The sequence below is a fragment of the Lipophrys pholis genome (genome assembly GCF_963383615.2).
Source record: "Lipophrys pholis genome assembly, chromosome: 6".
Lineage (NCBI taxonomy): Eukaryota > Metazoa > Chordata > Actinopteri > Blenniiformes > Blenniidae > Lipophrys > Lipophrys pholis.
The window spans coordinates 28,830,311-28,848,341 of NC_137629.1; the positions used below are offsets into that span (position 1 = coordinate 28,830,311).

Here is an 18,031-nt window from a genome sequence, read left to right on the forward strand (position 1 = left end):
GGTGGTCTTCATCAAAACCTTCACATGGACAGAAAAATATCCCTCTTTTCTAAAAATATTCACAAAATACTTTCCAGTTTCCGATTAGAAAAACAAAAAAGGAGATATTCAGTATACATTTGAACAGCCTCGGCAATCCTCTTGTCTTTCCTCCCGAGTGATTCTCTTATTACTTCATCATCGTCATCGTCATCATGGCGGGTTTGGTCGGGTGAGTTCAGGTCTGAGCTGAAGGTGGAGCTTTTTTTCACAGTAGGTCAAAGAAACACCTGAGCCTGTTTTCAGCTGGTTGACGCATCACAGTGAATGTGCGGCGCTGACGTCAAGCCAGCGTCTGAAGAACAAAAAAATCAACAGCCTGCAGGTTTTTCTTCCTTCAGCTGAAAGAGGTGTTTTTTGCGGCGGGAAGGAGGAAAGGTTTTCCCGGTGGAAAGTGGACGAGGAAAAGTTAACGAGCGCAGAGTGGAAGGCCTTGAGGTGAAGAGTCTCAGACTCCCAGAGGAAACGCCGGGGGGGGGGGCTACACAGGAGGGGTGGAGTAGCGCACCACGTAGTTGTAGTCGGGCGGCGGGCTGTGGCACTCCAGGCCGGCGTCCAGAGCCGAGTCGTCCAGACTGAAGTCCAGAGGGGGAACGGAGGACGGATACTTCTCCTTCTCTGCGTCACACAGCACCGACTCCTTGCTCTTACTCACCGCCTTCATCCTGAAAACGCACAGATAAAAAACTATTAATACACTCTTACACATTATTTACAAACCGATAAATCTTTCAGAATGACGGTGGATTTTATGAAAACTTCCTAATGGCCAGTCACAAGCATATATTTAACCATTCAGTGTTCCAGTAGTTCAAAACCAGAGAAATGTATTGTGTCCTTTTATGTTGACAAGGTGGGAAAAATAAAGTCTAATTTGGATTTAGCAGTTAATAAAACCTCCAAGAGAAACAAACTCAAGAGAACGTAACAATGTGCCTTAGAAGTTAATAGTGAAGTGATATTTCAAAGGTAGATAAAAAAGACGTAGATTAAGATTGTACAGACATAACTAGTCATCTAATATCATTTAAATCATGTTCTCTCAAGTCCCATCAACATTTCAATCACTTATTTATTCATATTTACTATTTTGTAATGCATCTTGAATGTTCATTGTGTTTTATTGACTATTCAGTGTCCATCCCGTATCTTTTCTGACTTGAACACAAGAGAGGTGAAACTGAACAATCAGATTATAATCCAACGGATTGTGCTACCAGAGTGCAAACGCAAGCGGCAGACACACCAAACCCGACAGGATGATCAGTTGATATCCTGACCGAGAAATGACGAGTGTGAGAACGGCCCGTGTACTTTGGTGTACTTTTGCACGACATCAAGCCGTTTCTTTTATGACTTGTTTTTCTTTCAAGACAACTGGACCTGACGGCTCCCACAATGGCCGGCTGTGTTGATACTGTGAAGCTGTACCATCAGACCAACCTCCCCTCATTCATGTATGATGTAATCCATCATCCTGAGCTTTTTCTGCTCCATTGGATGCCCAGATTATGAGTAATTGCCTCTTATTGTGTGGGATGTTGCAAAGGGTTCCTGGAGCTTTTCTCTGAGGGCGAAAGGGTCAGCGCCCAGCGGGGGGGGGAGACACAATGCAGCTCCACTCGAATGCCTCCGAGATGAGTAAACTACCTGGTAAAGTCTGATCAAACTACATGACGGCGGCGTAGCGTCGTGTCACTGCATCACGGATGACACAAGGTCAATTGTTTGCTTCAGAGCCGAAGCCGTCAGGAGAGGAAATGATTTTAGTCAAGAAAGTTTTTTTTTCAGGGGAAGCCTTCTGTCTCCTGGAAATGTTCCACTTCACTCTGACATCCTTGGAGATGTCCAGAGATAAAAAAAAAAAGTTGTCCTATTGGCTGATTGAAGTGAGGCAAGAGGAGTGGGGAGGCCCGGGGGAGCGTCAGGTGGACTGCCATACAAAAGAGCTACGGCAGGGGGAGGCCCTCGTAAACCCCCCCCCCCCCCCCCCCCCCCCCCCCCCACCACCACCATCAAAAGTTCAAAGGTGGCATTGACTGAGCGGTTACCCCAGCGAAGACGTCCTCCCCTTAAAATATAGATCATTCCCTGGATGCCTGCGCTGATTCCCTTTGCCACGCCGAGGCCCTGATGGGACGAGCAGGCACGGAACATCCTCCACCTCACGAGTTGAGATCCTCCTTCAGGCACCCTTCAATCTTCTGTATTTTTTTTCCTTATTGTAAGAATTAATATGTGCCTTTCCGGTCTTCGTTTAGCGGTTTGTAAGACCTGCTACAAGACAACGTTTCTCCCGGCTGTTCCTCCGTTAAATCCGTATTACCAGTTGCGACTGTGCAGGCGGCAGCAGAATAATGAGAGAAAGTTTAAAGTGTAATTATTGAGTTCAGGGGTATGACCCAGTAAATTAACCCTGCCACTGAGCTGCTATAAACTTCACATATAACCCTTCACACACCCAGAGCGAGACCCCCCCCCCATATCAGAAAAAAAAAAAGTTTTACTAAAATCCTCCTCATGTTTGACTCTTTTTGAGCCTGACCTCGAAACGGAGAACACACACACACACACACACACACACACACACACACACACACACACACACACACACACACACACACACACACACACACACACACACACACACACACACACACACACAGAGCGCTATTTTTTCAAGATCCACATCTTAAAGTCATCAAACCATCAGCCGGAGTGGATTGGAGTATTTTAAAGCCTGCCGACGTCACTGCTTTGGCTTTTTTCAGGCCAATAGAAATAAATCTTGTGAGGTTACATAAACACTGTTGACAGGTACGGCTTGTGCTTTTTAATAATTATGACAGCTTCTGTGTCCTGGAGGTCACTTTCATTCTGTCGTGTGCTGCTTAAATAATAGTATGTATGAAATGCACTATTTATCTTTTTTTTTCTTTTTTTTTAATTCTTTCCATGCATTTGAAATTACCCAGACGGTATTTTCCTATGGGCACAATGAAGCGTATTGTATTAGTTGCCTAGCGTTGCATTGTAGCAGATAGCCATGACTCATAAGTTAAATCAGTCTGGGAGGTATCTTATTCAGTGCTCTCTTGGTGAAAACAAAGACTTTTTAGTGTGTTCTCTTAAAACAGGCCAGACCTCACTCTCCCTTTGTGGTCAGTCCTTCAGTTTGTCACCTTTAAGCTTTTTTTTTTTTCCCCCTCCCACTTCTTTGTGCTGCTCGCCCTGACGCATGGTTTCTTCAGACAAAAGGGAAAACTCGCCGCTGGCCTCTCTTTAAGGAAGAATAATCTGTGTGTGTGTATGTGTGTGTGTGTGTGTGTGTGTGTGTGTGTGTGTGTGTGTGTGTGTGTGTGTGTGTGTGTGTGTGTGTGTGTGTGTGTGTGTAAGTGACAGTTACAGTGTGCATTCCTGCACAGCAGGGAGGTTTCCAGGCAGGTACCCCGCTCCCAGTGTGTTGGTGTGTGTCGATCTGTCAGCGGCAGCGCGTGTGTGACGTCGTGTACGTACGCCAGAGCCATGATGCTCAGAGGTCGGCCCGCCAGCGATTCGATGCACATCAGTGTCTTCATGTTGTCGGACGACAGGCCCATCCCGCTGTCCGAGTGACCCTGGCGAGGGGGACAGAGTGTGAACACGGAGAGCCACTCGTATGCCTTTTGGCATATTAAATGTGTTTTAGGTAGAACAGTGGACACAATACACACTTTAGTAACAACACAAACCATGACGTACGGAAATTCAAATGATTTCTTTGATGCAACAACACTAACCAGACTTCTTTTATTTATAACACAAAACTCAGATTTGATCGTTTCGGAATATTTACCAGTGGTGTTTATATCCTTCCATATTTCTGTTTCTGAGTACTTTTCCTTTGCATGACTCGATTTGACCTCAAACTTTGGTTATTTTGAATCTTTGCTCATTTAGTGAGTCTGTTTCAGCTTTAGTTTTGCGCTCACCTCGTGGTTCTCGTTTGTGCCGTCCTCCATAGTGACCTCGTCGAAGGTCTTCACACTAGCCGGACGGATCTTGATGTTCCTAGGTGAAAAAAAGCTAATTTACTTCTTCAGTTAAGAGTTCGAAATACATTTAAAATGTCCTCCTGCTGCTGCTGGTGAGGATCTTGTGATTATACTCCAGCCGAAGGTCAAAGTTCAGCAACACAACTGCAGGAACTTAATCACTAAGGTCAACACTGTGTTGCATCTATGACATTGTACTCTGAAAACACACCTTGTTTGTTTTGCATTTCAACACTCGGAGGCTAAAACGGCAGCCTAATTCGACTTAAGGGGCAACTGTCATTACCGCTTTTCATCACCTCCTCAATAAACACACTTGGTGGACCTGTGAAAACCCAAGAGCTGGACAAATATTATTTTAAGTGGACATAAATCTTGTCGCTGGCTCGACAGTTTTGAGGGGAAATTCCTCGCAGGAGCCACAATACCGAAAGCTCCCTGACCGTCAAACTGCCCGACCAGGATTTCTTATCGCCCATCGGGTGTCTCATTGTCCTCCGGTCAGACTCGGCTGAGTTTAGTCTGAGCGCCGCAGGAACAATAATTGTTTTGGCTGTTTTTCAGTAAGAAAATGATGAAAATGAGTCAGGTATTTCCTTTGCAAAACAGACGCGGCAAAGGTTTGCCTGTAGTGGGGGGATTGGTTTACGCGTGCGTGAGGATTTATTTCCTTCGATAGACCATCGGGGAGCCCGACAAGTTTGAGTCAACAAGACTCGCAGCCGAGCCGGCAGCCGAGCCGGCAACAGAACTCTGTCGAGCTGCGTTCATAACGTTTCCAGGTATTTGATTATAAAACCACATAATTGATGACCTGATGTTCACAGATAAAGTCACAATTGTTGTCATTTCCAATACAGCCGGCCAATGGAGGCTCAGGTGTCTGTCACACGGAGCCCACAATGACCGGTGTGCTCACCAGTTGCTTCCCGAGTCACGGTGGGAGACGGGTCGAGTGGGAGTCTCCTCCGTTGGCACTGCGGCCGTCTGGTCGCCCACCTTCCCCAGCAGGGCTGTGTTGATGGGTATGTAGTGCTTCCCCTCCTAAATGAATGAAACAGGCAGATTTATGGTCAACACTGTGTGCGCTATGCAAACACACACAGCCACAAGTCTTGGTGGCGGGCCAAAGAAACCAACATCATGCTGAATAAATCCAGGGCCGCGATGGTGGAAGTCGGTCCGAGGCGGGCCTTTCTGCTCTGTAACAAAAGCTTATTAATGAGAGTCAAACTGCTCGTCTGTCCTCTCCGTCCTGTCTGAGGCGTTTCTCATGAAGATAGCTTTCACAGGCTCATTTGTAATGCAACCGTCGTCTTGTGGTCTGATGTGTGGCCTTGTCTATCGCTCCGTGGTTTAACTGGACGCTCTGTAGATTTGGGAAATCGCTGCAAAAACACTGAAATATAATTCCCTTTGTTATGTTCCTCTACCGCTGCAGTAGCAGAAAGCTAAAAGTTTCATGGATCCAAATGGCTCTCTCAAGCTGATTTCCTCAGATTATTGGAATTAGATGTCGAGTCTTTCATTTTTATTCATATTTCAGTCACATTTTGCCCTTCATAGGAAAATTCCAAGTTATAGAGGTGATCATTATTGTTCTAAATTATTCAAATTGGAAAAAAAAAAAAGAACTCCAGAAGCCGTCAGTTGTTCCAGTAAGAATATATTTTTCTGCATTTCAGTTCCTTCGTCTCACAGATTAACAGAGCTCAGAGCGAGCTGAGACTGGGTGTAATTTAACCTCTCTGACTTTTTCCTGCAGCACAGGTAAACAGGTGGAAACAGGATCGCAAAAAGTGGCTGTTTTCTTTTGTGTCTGCTTTGGCTTCGGAGTCCTGGTGTTATCACATGGCTTTAATGGAGCACTTGGACAGAATAAAGCCATTGTGAGTGTTTTAATGACCCCTGTGCTTTCCCCCCTCTAATAGGTCAGAATGTTTACCGCAGACAGACTCACTGGACTCAGTGGGGTGTTCCTAATTTTGAAGGACTTACAGGCACTGTTTTTACAGCACAAGAGCATTAAAATTATGAAAAATATGACATAGATGAGAAAAAAAAAACATTCTGACACTACTGAGGGCAATATGGCCACCATATATATATATATATATATATATAAATATATTTATTTTTTTAACATTGAAGTGTTAACATGTATTCTCCTCATCTACTGCTAAAACCACAAGTTGCTATTGAGTACTCCCACAACATGAAGCATTAAAAAACGGATTAACCTGAAATCCAAAAGGTCCATAAAATGAGCTGATTTCTTTTTTTGTGCAGTTGCTCTACCAAGGCAGTGAGATTTCGAGTCTCAATTATACAAACAAACAGTTAACAGGAGTTTGTGGAAGACTTCTCCACAATATTTTTTTTTTTTAAATGGGAATTCAGTATTTGAGTTCATTATTGCATTCATATGTCCTTTCACAACAATATTTAAAAGCCTCAACACCAGACAATGCTATCTTGCATCACACTCGTTTTCGCATTGTTTTTCCATGTGTTTTGAAGTGAGGCTGCTTTTGTCAGGCTGGTTGTGTCGTTTCAAAAGGGGGTCCAAGTGTTTGTGTATGAGTGTCACTTCCCTTCTCAGTTACACCGAGTGCCTTCTCGGTGAGACATGGCACTGAAACGCCTTAAGGCTGCAGGACTCCGAACGACGCTTCCTGAGTGTCTGTGACATTTGGGACTGACTAATACTACTATTGTTCTATGATCAATATTGTTCTACGGTCAACACATATAAGCATAAAATAATATTGCCGTAAGAGAGGAAATACTTCCACTAATATGTTTTGTGATCATTCACGTCAAAAACTTTAAAATCCACTGACCTCATCGAGTTCAAAACGATCCAAATACTGTTTAAAGCACCACCCAGAAAAGCTTCTGTATCAACCATCCGCAGTGTAAAGTTATGGAATAAATTATGTGCAGAGATTAAACAGTTATAAACTTAATACAGTTTAAAAATGGATATAAAGAGCTTATTGTGGTGAGGTACAAGGTTTTGCTATGAGAGCAAGGGCTTGTTGGTTATGATGTTGCACTGGAGAGGAAACAATCTGACTCCATACATCGTCACTGTGTTTTGTTTTTTTGGTGGAGGAGCTAACAACATTAATGTAAATGAAGAAAATAAATAAATAAATACCTGCTGCACGCTGGCCTGAAGCAGATCTCCCAGCTGCTCCACCAGCTCAGTGAAGGTGGGTCGCTCCTGCGGCTCACCCTGCCAGCAGTCCAGCATGGTCTGATATCTGAAGGCAAAAAAACAAACCACAGAGTCGGTCAAATGTAGACGAAAGCCTTCTCAATACTAGATTTACACTATAAAGGTTAGCGCCAAGAGCAACATCGAGAATTATGGGGTTGATATATTGGATATTGTAACACCTTCGGTAAGAAAAACAGCTACCTCAGGACCGGTGGTCCCTCATCTTTTCAATCTTCAATAAACAAACTTCTTTGCACTGTACGGCCACATCTGGCGCGCCTCTAAATCAACAGTCATTCAGACCATTTATACACACACTATTCCCCCATTTCAGAGGCAATCCTGAGCCCCCGGGACTGGATCTCGCTCTCCTGGACTTGGGTGTGAACACCGGAGACAGCATGCAGCCTCGACCGGGTCCCTGACAGGCTGTCAGCGTCTCTGTCCAGGTGGGAAAGCTCGGAGCCACTTCGCTAGTTTCCATCCGAGCCTCACTTCACGGAGAAATCCAGAAATGCAGCACCATCGCTGCTGTGGAAATGACTTTCACAGCTTGTTACAGATTCCTAATGTAGAAACCACCACTTTCCCCACAGAGAGCTTATGTTTCATGTCAATACAGACGTTGTGATTATGTTTGGTGATGTTTAGTGCACGTTTGAGGAGCTCCAGGAGGTCGCTGGTCTTCTCCTCCATCTGGTCTTGTGACTCCCACCGTAGTAGATGTAGAGTTTGCTGGTGCAGGTGGCAGCCCGACTAACAGTGGCAGGATGTCCAGAGCCGGACCGCAGCTCTTGTGCATATTATTGAGGAGGAAGTAGACACATTGTATGACTGCAATATTTAAACCACATTTCCTGTCCGACTCATAATGAGAATAAATAGCAACACGCCACATGTTTTGGGCCTTGAGGGAGCGGAGTGTTTCTGATGAGGAAAGATCTTTTGCCCTAGTATTTCATCCTGTCCGGCAAGTGTTGGATGGGAAATGAGCATCCTATTTATTGTCCTCCCACTCTCCGCTAAGCATCCGCTGAATTCCTGAGCAATGCATCAGGACGGGGAGTCACTGTTAGCGGCATTCTTGATGAGTTAGAGGGGCCGAGTGGCGCAAATGAAAAGAGGCTGCTTGTCGTCTCACATGGTTTTCATCAGTCTCGTATTGCGAGGGTCGCAATGTCATAACCTGTACTGATGGACACCTGTGACGGACCGCAGAACTCTGGAGGGGATGAAGAGAGTTCACCCCACTGAGCCCCGAGCGCGTCCCATCTGAACTGATATCAGCAGGTTTTATCTGGACTTTAAATTAGAGGCAGGCCTCACAGGCATAAGAATGCAAAATATGTAATCTGGCAGTTCTATTTCAGTCAATGGCCTGCCTGAACCTCGACGGAAAGTACGAGAAATTCTTGGCACCAGTCGGTCTGCATCTAAAGATCCGACTTAGAATCTACAGTCTGGATTTGATTTTGTGTTTCATTTCCAATCACTGTCTGCATCCGTCGCTGTTAGATTCATTCAGTCAGGTTTACTTGGCACAAAGTGCTTTCCAGCCCCGGACCTTCTGATACCGTCGTCATTATCAGGCCGAAGTGCAGAATTAGGCTTTCAAAATAAATAACATTTATGAAGTTCAACAATGGGAGTCGGTTCAAATTAAATCCAGATGCAACGTATGCACACAGTGTCCGGGCCCGGGCTGTGATTGCTGGGCCGAGATCAGTTGCACATTGGACAGAAGAGTTTTATTACATGAAAAGTTTGACCGGCTGCGTCACTGACTGACAGCAATGATACAGAAGGAGGGGACTCTGTGTTCTCCCACAGATATTTATGTCTCACACAATCTTTCAGGTCTTACTCAGAAAAAAGAAAAAAGAAAAATTTAGGCTCCACATGGTTTTATCTGTACCGCTGTCAGTCTCGAAAGGTTTCAGAGCTTTAAACTTAAACCGCGGCCGAGCTAATCAGAAGCTAATGTTTCCCTCTGCGACACCGAGGGCCGCGTTACTCATGATTCTTATCGGGCATCTCTGACCTGCTGCTGGAAGAGGAAAAAAGAAAAAAATACCTCCTCTAACTTTCTGCCTTTGTTTCTCAGCTTCTGTGAGGAGAACGAAACAACCGGCAGCTTCATAAACGAGACTTTCTACACAGATTTCCTGCTTCGTCACAACCCATGAAACGCCTTTTCTTAAATTCACAAGAATACTCACATTTCAGAGGAGGAGTATTCTGGCGCTCTCATCCTGGTCCCTTCTTTCAGTCTGCAGCAGAATTCTTCATCAATCTGGACGCCGGGGTACGGGGAGGCACCTGGCAGCGGAAACAGGAGGGAAGAGGTACAATTACTTCGTTCTAAGAGGTTCTTTAATCGGCCATTCAATGGAGACGCTGCTATGCGAGTTCTCGCACAATTAAGAGCGTCTTGGGGTTTAGTGTTTCGTGACACTACGATACATGGAGACACACATGAACTGCAATCACATGGATTAGAGATGACTTTTGTTTTGAAAGGGTTAAAGAAAGATTCGCTCAATGCAAATAATAGAAGCATAATATTTGTCTGCTTTTGAATCATAAATATGCCAAATTTATTTCTCTTTAATCTGAAAAGAAAAACACTGAAACTCCATTCTTCACTCTCTGTGCAGAAACCCGCATCCAATACCTCATTTTGTGGGTTTGGTGAAATAACACTCAGCCGAGCACGTAATCAATATAATCTTATGACTCATTAAGTATTATTTTCGTTTACTTGAGTTCCCATGCACAAAATGATGAATCAAATTTATGGGTTCACAGATTTATAGGATCCCCCACTGAGCGGCGGGCAAGTAAAAAAAAAAACACAATCTGTGATTTGTGTTGAGAAAACATTTCATTTCCAGCTGACGGAGTTTTTAGTTGCAGTCTATGTGGTCTTCCTGTTTTTCTGACGGGGTGCTGGACTGAATGTTTAGTCACTGCTGCATGTTGGTATTTTTTGAGTGGAATATGTTTCGCGTCAGCGCACTCAGAGGGTCCGGTCTGTAAATTCACCAAGCGTCTCACCTTGCTGGATTTTGCTACAGAGATTAATCCACAACTGGGGCTTCCCTCGCTCGCAATCTAGACTTCCCTGTATCTCTGACACTTTACAACAGTTCTACAGTTGAGTTACAGACGGATCTCTGTGACGGCAGGAAAACAAAAACAGCCAGCTGAGAGGATTGTCTGAGGGGGAGATGAGGACAAAGACATTTGGAAATCCTTGCAGGCACATGCAAATCTCAGTACGCACTAATCTCATTTCAGTCTCACAAATATGATCACAAACAGGCAAATAATGTATGTGCATGCAAGAAACCCCCAACCGATGAGATAATATCAACAACTATTTAAATCTTTGACCGGTGTCATATGGACTTCATTTGTGGTATAAATTTGAGAGCACTATCCCAGTTAAGGGCCTTTTGTGTTTTTCTCAAATCCTTGGCCACCGTAGCTTCTCCTACAGACTGAAGGAAAAGGGTAGAAGGAGAAGTCTTTGTTTCGTTACAGTCGTACAGCTCAAAGCAATATGGCAACATAACCAAAGATTTAAAAAACAAAAAACTAAATCACAATAAAACAAATACATAGCTTTGAGATTTTTTTTTTGTATACAATGATTTTAGGTTTTAAAAGGCTCAAATATAAGTTACTTTACATTTATTTGGGTATCCACAAGTGTAGCGAATAATGAATTCTTTTTTTAATTTTTTTTTTATTGTCTAATCATATCGGGATCTGTTCCACGGATCGTTTTCCACCTTTGGTCATTGTCATACTAAATATTGTTTTCCCCTAATGGTGTCTTATGTAGAATTAACGCTGAACTAACAAAGTGGATATCTGAGCCCTCAATACAGAACTGACACACTTGTGGTTTTCAGTGATCTTAAAAGCACACTCGTTTTGTCCAGGTTTGACCTACAAACATGTTTGGGTTGCAAATCTCACCGCTCTGCTATTTTTCTGGGTCGTTTTGTATCCTTGTCTCCTGATTTATATTTTTCTGAGGCCCAACTAACACTACCCAGATGTTCCAGTGTTTCTTTGAAGGGGAAACTGTGGCGTGAATGTGTCAAGAGGGAGGAGAAGGAGGAAAGAAAGAAAAAGAGAATGAGATCAAAGTGTCATTGTGACGTCGGCCGGCTTTATGTTGGAAAGTGCATTCAGTGACACAGTCTTTCAGCCACAATGGCTGCCGATTCAAAAGGCGGCACAGTCCAAACGTACAGTGCGGCAATACATCCAACTCTGCTGTTTTACACCTACTCTTATGTTTCCTCCACTTCCCATGGTGACGTTTGAACATACAATATTTCATGCTGAGTCCCGCTTTAGAAATGCGCCTCCAGCTCAGAACCACGGTGCACCGGCGGACACACAATGCTGCCTTAAAGGCCGCTGTGCACAGCGGGGGTCCACTTTTACACTGATCTGGCTGCTTGGTTACTGTGACTTTATGTTGCCAGCAGGAATGAAGCACATAGCTTAAACAAGGTGGCATTCTCTCGTTTTAAAGTCCCCAAGCCTGCACTAATGTGCACAGGCTCACTCAGGCACTAGTAGTGCACAGTGGAAGAGGACAGTTATTACCCAGTACATCTGGTGGGGTAGTATAGCGGGAAGAACCAAGGTCCACCTCAGAGTATCTTCTCACTGAATGTATATGACAACCGAGCGCAGTGAGTAACTGGAAGGAAGACCCCGCAGTAGTAACAATGAATATAAACTACCAGCTGAAGTTATAGTAATTCCAGTATTATCTAACTTACTTCAAATGAAAGTGAAACATGATTGCAAACCCTCCTATGCAGTTTATCTCTCCAATGCAACTTGTCTTTAAAAAGCCGAAAAAATAACTCAATGTTTTTGATCCAAATAAAAGAGAAGTCGGAAATGGATAATTTAGACATTTTATATTCATATTAGGTGCTTCCTGTTTCTAATCATGACACTGACAGCAGGCCTGGTTGGAAGCCGCTTTCAATATGATACAGCCCACAAGTTCCATCACCTTTGTTACTCTACACCTTTTTTAATTTATTGTAATTTAACCTTCATTTGACCAATACAGGCAGCAGCACATTAAAGTTTCAGACAAAACAGGTACATAAAACATATAGGAAAAATGTCAATACATTAAAAGACATGCAAATTTCCCCCCCAAAAACTGCCCATAAATCTAAATCTAAATGCTTTGAAAATTTTATTTTTCAATCTGTATTACTTCGGAATAAAGTTTTTATTTTTATTTTTTTTTGCTTTAGTCTATGAAACGTTTGAATAAAAGCACATAAACCAAGAGGTCAGCAACTTACCCAGAGAAAAGATCTCCCACATGAGAACGCCAAAGGACCAAACGTCACTCTGAGTCGTGTAGATCTTATCAAAAATGGCTTCAGGTGCCATCCACTTCAGTGGCAGTCGAGCCTGTGCACAAATATTGAGATAATTACTTTCCTCTATCACCTGCAAACATCTCATTTACCGCAGCCAACATAAACACTGTTACTTTAGGGGGAAACTGGCTGGTTTGAATTGGCCTCAGTTGAGCTTTTTTTTTTTTTTTTATCAACTATTTAAACATTATTATGTCTAACATTATCAAAATGAGTCCTCCAGTTTTCTGCCAAATATTTTTCTTTGTAGGTTTGCTACTAACGACAGTATTCTAAACCGTCGTTCTCTGGAATTCAGGGGCTGGAGAGGATAAACCACAATAGCAAAGAGTTTTAGGCTGTTTCACTTACGTCTCCTTTGCGCACATAATCGGGGTCTTTGTAGATGTCTCTGGCGAGTCCGAAGTCGCAGATCTTCACAACATTGTTCTCAGAGAGGAGGATATTCCGTGCCGCCAAATCACGATGAATGCACTAATGGAAAAAGACAAAAAATATAAAACAAAACAAAAAAAAAATCAAATTTACACCCAGTTTTATGCAGATCACTGACTTTAGAGTGATCCGCTGAGTCCAGAGAAACACATGGTAAAGTCATCACTTGAAAATATAATAAGTTATTTCTTCACATATTCAGCTATTGGCTATTGACAACATTGGCTTCATTCTGCACTCGGTATCATCCAGTTTCTTTAAAAATCACCAGATTATTCAACAAAGGGGAGAATAAAGTAGGTCAAAGCAAAAAAAAAAAAAAAAAAACATTTTCAGATGTTCTGAATGTGCACGCATAATTCTAGGTGGAGACTCTTGAAATCAGAAACGGATTAAACTTTTTTCTCTTACATTGTTTTCATTTTTTTACGTGCATATCAGATCAATCTGATGTTTAAGCAACGACACCAAGAGGTTTCTTAAATACAAATTGAAATTAAATCAAAACACCCCTAACTAAATGTAAACAGTAAAAAATAAAAGCATTTGCATTCAAATCTACACAGGAATTCATAAAAACATTTGCAACTATTTGCTCTTTTCTTTCTTTACTTTTGCAGCATTTTCTTTTTTGGACACCTTGCTAATAAATTTGAACATAGTGATCTTCCACCATGTTATGGACAATCTTAAAAAGAAATCCAAACTACACATGTATTAAAATGAGAAAGCGAACCTTGCGTGAAGCCAAGAACTCCATGCCTTTTGCAACTTGGAAACTGTAGCAAATTAAATCTTCCAGTGTCAGGATCCTCTTGTATAAATCCTCGGTTTCTGAAAACAGAGAGAAATGAAGTTTTCCCATTGAGAAGGAGCTTTCATTGTGACCTTTTACATCTGGAGAATTAACCTTAATCATCTAGGCATGTTTTCAAAGAAAGTGAGGATGATCAGCAGCTCTCAGCAACTGATAAATCAGATAAGAAGGAATAATAATGAATCTCAAGGGGACACTGGAGAAGCCCAGGGCCACAGCGCCGCGTCCTGACAATCCATCCTGTCACGTACTTGTCTCCTCCTACGCGCTCTGTCTCTAAAACATCCTTCGCTGAGCAGCGATTAAAAAACAAATTCACAATTGCGCCGATTTGTCAGATGTCAGGTGAAACGTGTGGTAATGAGCGCGGCGTGCTGAGAGGGGGAACTCGCTGGGAGTCCTTCCACAGGCCCACCTGAGTAAACAGCCAATCAAACCAGAAATAACACATCAGGAACGACATGGCCGACGTGCCGAGCCGAAGACAGAGCAGAGCGAAACTCGGGTCAGGACGGGAAATAAACAGACGCCTCCCCAGACTCAGTGGGGTGACAGTGGCTCCTGCTGCAGCGATTGTACTGCCGAACAGGAGGAGGAAACGTCCCATCAGACTCAGACCAGAAAACAATCTGAGGGGAGCTTTCGTTCCTGAGCAGGAGGGTTGGAGCAGAGGTGAGAGGAGGCGGTAGGAGGGGGGGGGGGGGGGGAGGACAGCAGGAGGGACAAACAAGGGAGGAGGAGGACTGCGGGGGTTGAAAGGAAGCGGGACGTGCTTGGCCTTTACCGTCTTCCTCTTCCTCCGAGTCGCAGTAGCTCTTATCTTCGATGAAGCCAGAGCTGGCCGAGCTTCCTGTGCTGGCCACGCTCTCCAGGCGGCGCTTCATCAGCTCGCTCAGCTCGCAGCCCGACCCGGACGACACCACCTTACCGTCCTGGTTCTGACCGCAAAGCATTTGTCATGTTACGTTTCAATAATGGAGTTGTGGGAGAGATTACCACTGAAATGAATGAGACTCTATATACGGCGTGTCACTCACCTTGTAGACAAGAAAATCCTCTCTCTTGCTTCTCAAGTAGTTGGACAAGTTTCCATATTTGCAGAACTCCACAATCATCATCAATGGTCCTATTGAAATGACGTATATTTTTTTAAAATAATTATCACAACAGCAAAAAAAAAAAAAAATGGTGTTACATTAACATTGACACAGACTGATAGTTTAGTGTTTTCTTTAGGGTCTCTAGATTTTAAAGGTGAGCTCACCTCCAGGTTTTGTGCAGGCACCCAGCAGGTTGACCACATTCAGGTGATGTCCAATGTGAATCAGGATCTTCAGCTCCGACATAAGAGCTTTGCGCTCATTTGATGTGGCGCCTCCTGTAACCCCAAGTGTACAAACCTGTTCAGCATTGGCCGGTGTTTGATGAAAGACTTACATGCCTTACAACTTCCTCTAAATCCTTTCATTTTAAGAGCTCTTCGGCATTTTTGACAATCACAGAAAAAGACTAGATGAAATAGACTTTATTGTCTCTCTCCAAACAATCGCTTGAACAGGCTTAATGATAAAAAAAACCCTTATTTTAAAAAAAAGTACCAAGAAGCACGTGAATGAGAAAGTAACAACAGGTTTAAATTTTCTATGTCTTGTTGTTTAAAGTGGCAGCAGCTGAAGGAATAAAGGATTATTTCTTAAACGTGCTTCCCGGCTCTGTAGAGGATGAGAGGAACGTCAGTGACGAAGACGGCTTTCTTCTAACTTAATTCATATTGTGAAAGAGAAGTAAGCCAATGACGACTATGTAAAGTGCACCATCTAGTAGTTATTTAAAACTTTGGTCACCTGAACAAGTCACAAGTCCATCACAGGGTGAAAACAGAGACACAACCACACACTCACATTCACCTCGGGGCAAATTATGCATGTTTGTGGACAGTGAACGGAGACGGGAGTGCCTGAAAAAACAACTACACTAACCACTACACCACAGTGTGGCCCTCCGAGAACAGTCGGAACTATAATATCTCCATAAATCTGGAGGTAATTCTTTCTACGTGCAGTTTCAAAGTGTAGAAACAAAATACTGGGTGTATTATTAGTCAACTTGAACTTTAGAAAATGATGAATGAATAAAACCATGACACAAACGAATGTAATAGAAATCAGCTTTTGATCTGAAAAACACAGTGACCACATAATCACAAGAATAAAAAGAGGAAATGCTCATAATCATGTGAGTGATTCTGATAAATACGTGCAATGATATCATCAAGCTGAGATTTAGTGGTTGTCGCTTTTTTTTTGGTTTCTTGACCAAGCTCACCTCTATAACCAAAACTGAAAGCAGCCAGCGAGTCTCTGGCTGAAACATGGTCAGTGTGAGGAGACCTGCTGCTTTCCATCAGGGCTGACCTACGACTAACAGCAGCCAGAGTCTGTTCCTCTCGCAGCGCCGGTGATTTACGAAGACACATGATTAATGTTAAGACAGCCAGAGATAAATCTGCGCTACAGCCCCGTTCTTAATTCTTACTGATACACCGTCTCTATATCACAAACCACAACAAAGTTCTCTAGTAACACAAGAAGACTTCTAAGAAATGAAAACACGTCATCCACATATAAAGCTGGTTTCATTTTATTTATTTTTTTTAAACAACATTTATAGTTTGTTGTGCCTATTTGGAAACACGGGGTTGTAAGTAATTCCTCTTTAAATCGATCCAGATGTGAGTTGGGATGTTTTCCAAATGTTAAGAGCGATAAAAATTTAAATTTGATATATTTGTATATATTTGAGATATTTTGTATTTGTCTCTTGCCCCTTTGAACTCTTCTTCACCTCCAGAGTGAGGACATTGTGATCCGAGCCGTCACGCGTCTTAGCCTCTATTTCTACCTATTTCTTCTTTGCTCTGAGCTCGTGTCGCCCAAACATTAATTGCACACGTGCCGCAGTAGCTTATGAGTCTGTCATGCATGTAGAAAATAAAGTCTCTGCTGTAAATACTTGTCCGTGAAGTACGGACTTGGTCTGGAGAATGTTTGGAGGGCTTCAGAAACATTTATCAGGAACTTGTTTAGCTCAAACTTTGGCGACGGTACTCCACATGAACGATTTAAACTATCAATCTCAGATGCCCCGGTTCACTTCCACATGTTTTGCGACTGAGGAAGGACGTCTATAAACAACCAGAGAAAGCCAAGGCACAGGGAGAACATGCTTACTCTACGGAGCATGTTGGCCACTCCAACACCCACAATGCAGCACAATCGGCCGTTACATTAAAAACACTTGCATTGAAGCAATTGGAACCCCTGTTGTAGTTAAAATAGTGCTGCAATATCAGCTGTGAACTGACTTATGTCACTTGAGTGAAAAGAAAAAACAAAGCACACTGAAATATTGAGTATTGCCAGAGTAAAAGAGGTCGTTGAAGTTTGGACACCTCACCTTTTAGCATTTTGACTGCAACCGTCTTGCAGGTGGAGAGCTTGTCGATCCCAAAGGCAGAAGCTTCGACCACTTTTCCAAAAGCCCCATGGCCGAGCGTTTTGCCTGACAGTGGAAGAACGGAGACAAGAGGGACGACATTATAGCTTCCTTTCCCTGGGGCAGGGAAATCAAGACTGAATTCCCTGTCAGTCAGTCCCTGTAATTAAAACAATGCGCCGTAGCTCCGATCATCAGGCAGCCTTCAAGAGAATTTATGGTTCACTTAAAGACGGGCCAACAGCACAGGTCATTGATAAGTAATGACCCCACACACCAGCTGCAGAGAGCGGCGATATCTGCACAATATATCTTAATGTGTATGGCTGTGTGACTTTAAACCACTCGAACTTTTAACCTTTCATTTCAACAGTGTGCATCTAGAATAGAATAGAATAGAATAGAATAGAATAGAATAGAATAGTCCTTTATTGACAGAATAGTCCTGTTATATCACATATATAAACCACATAGTATCAAAACGAGATAGAATCACATTAATCTAATGTTGAAAAGCAAATAATCCAATTCATCAGCACAAATTTGCAGA

At 43.0% G+C, this 18,031-nt stretch overlaps 1 protein-coding gene across 1 annotated transcript in view; it reads right to left on the reverse strand.

Moving 5' to 3' along the window:
• Positions 1-517: 517 nt before the first annotated feature.
• kdrl (kinase insert domain receptor like) overlaps positions 518-18,031 on the reverse strand; it is a 39,581-nt gene continuing 22,067 nt past the window's right edge. Inside the window, exons 18-30 of the mRNA XM_080465407.1 lie at positions 17,443-17,547; positions 15,251-15,364; positions 15,024-15,112; positions 14,771-14,924; positions 13,906-14,003; positions 13,086-13,208; positions 12,654-12,765; positions 9,519-9,618; positions 7,237-7,342; positions 4,993-5,117; positions 4,011-4,089; positions 3,556-3,656; positions 518-704 (exon numbers count right to left, since the gene is read on the reverse strand). Of these exons, the coding sequence (XP_080321533.1) occupies positions 521-704; positions 3,556-3,656; positions 4,011-4,089; positions 4,993-5,117; positions 7,237-7,342; positions 9,519-9,618; positions 12,654-12,765; positions 13,086-13,208; positions 13,906-14,003; positions 14,771-14,924; positions 15,024-15,112; positions 15,251-15,364; positions 17,443-17,547 (1,490 nt within the window). The 3' untranslated portion in view covers positions 518-520. The remainder of the gene's footprint in view (positions 705-3,555; positions 3,657-4,010; positions 4,090-4,992; positions 5,118-7,236; positions 7,343-9,518; positions 9,619-12,653; positions 12,766-13,085; positions 13,209-13,905; positions 14,004-14,770; positions 14,925-15,023; positions 15,113-15,250; positions 15,365-17,442; positions 17,548-18,031) is intronic.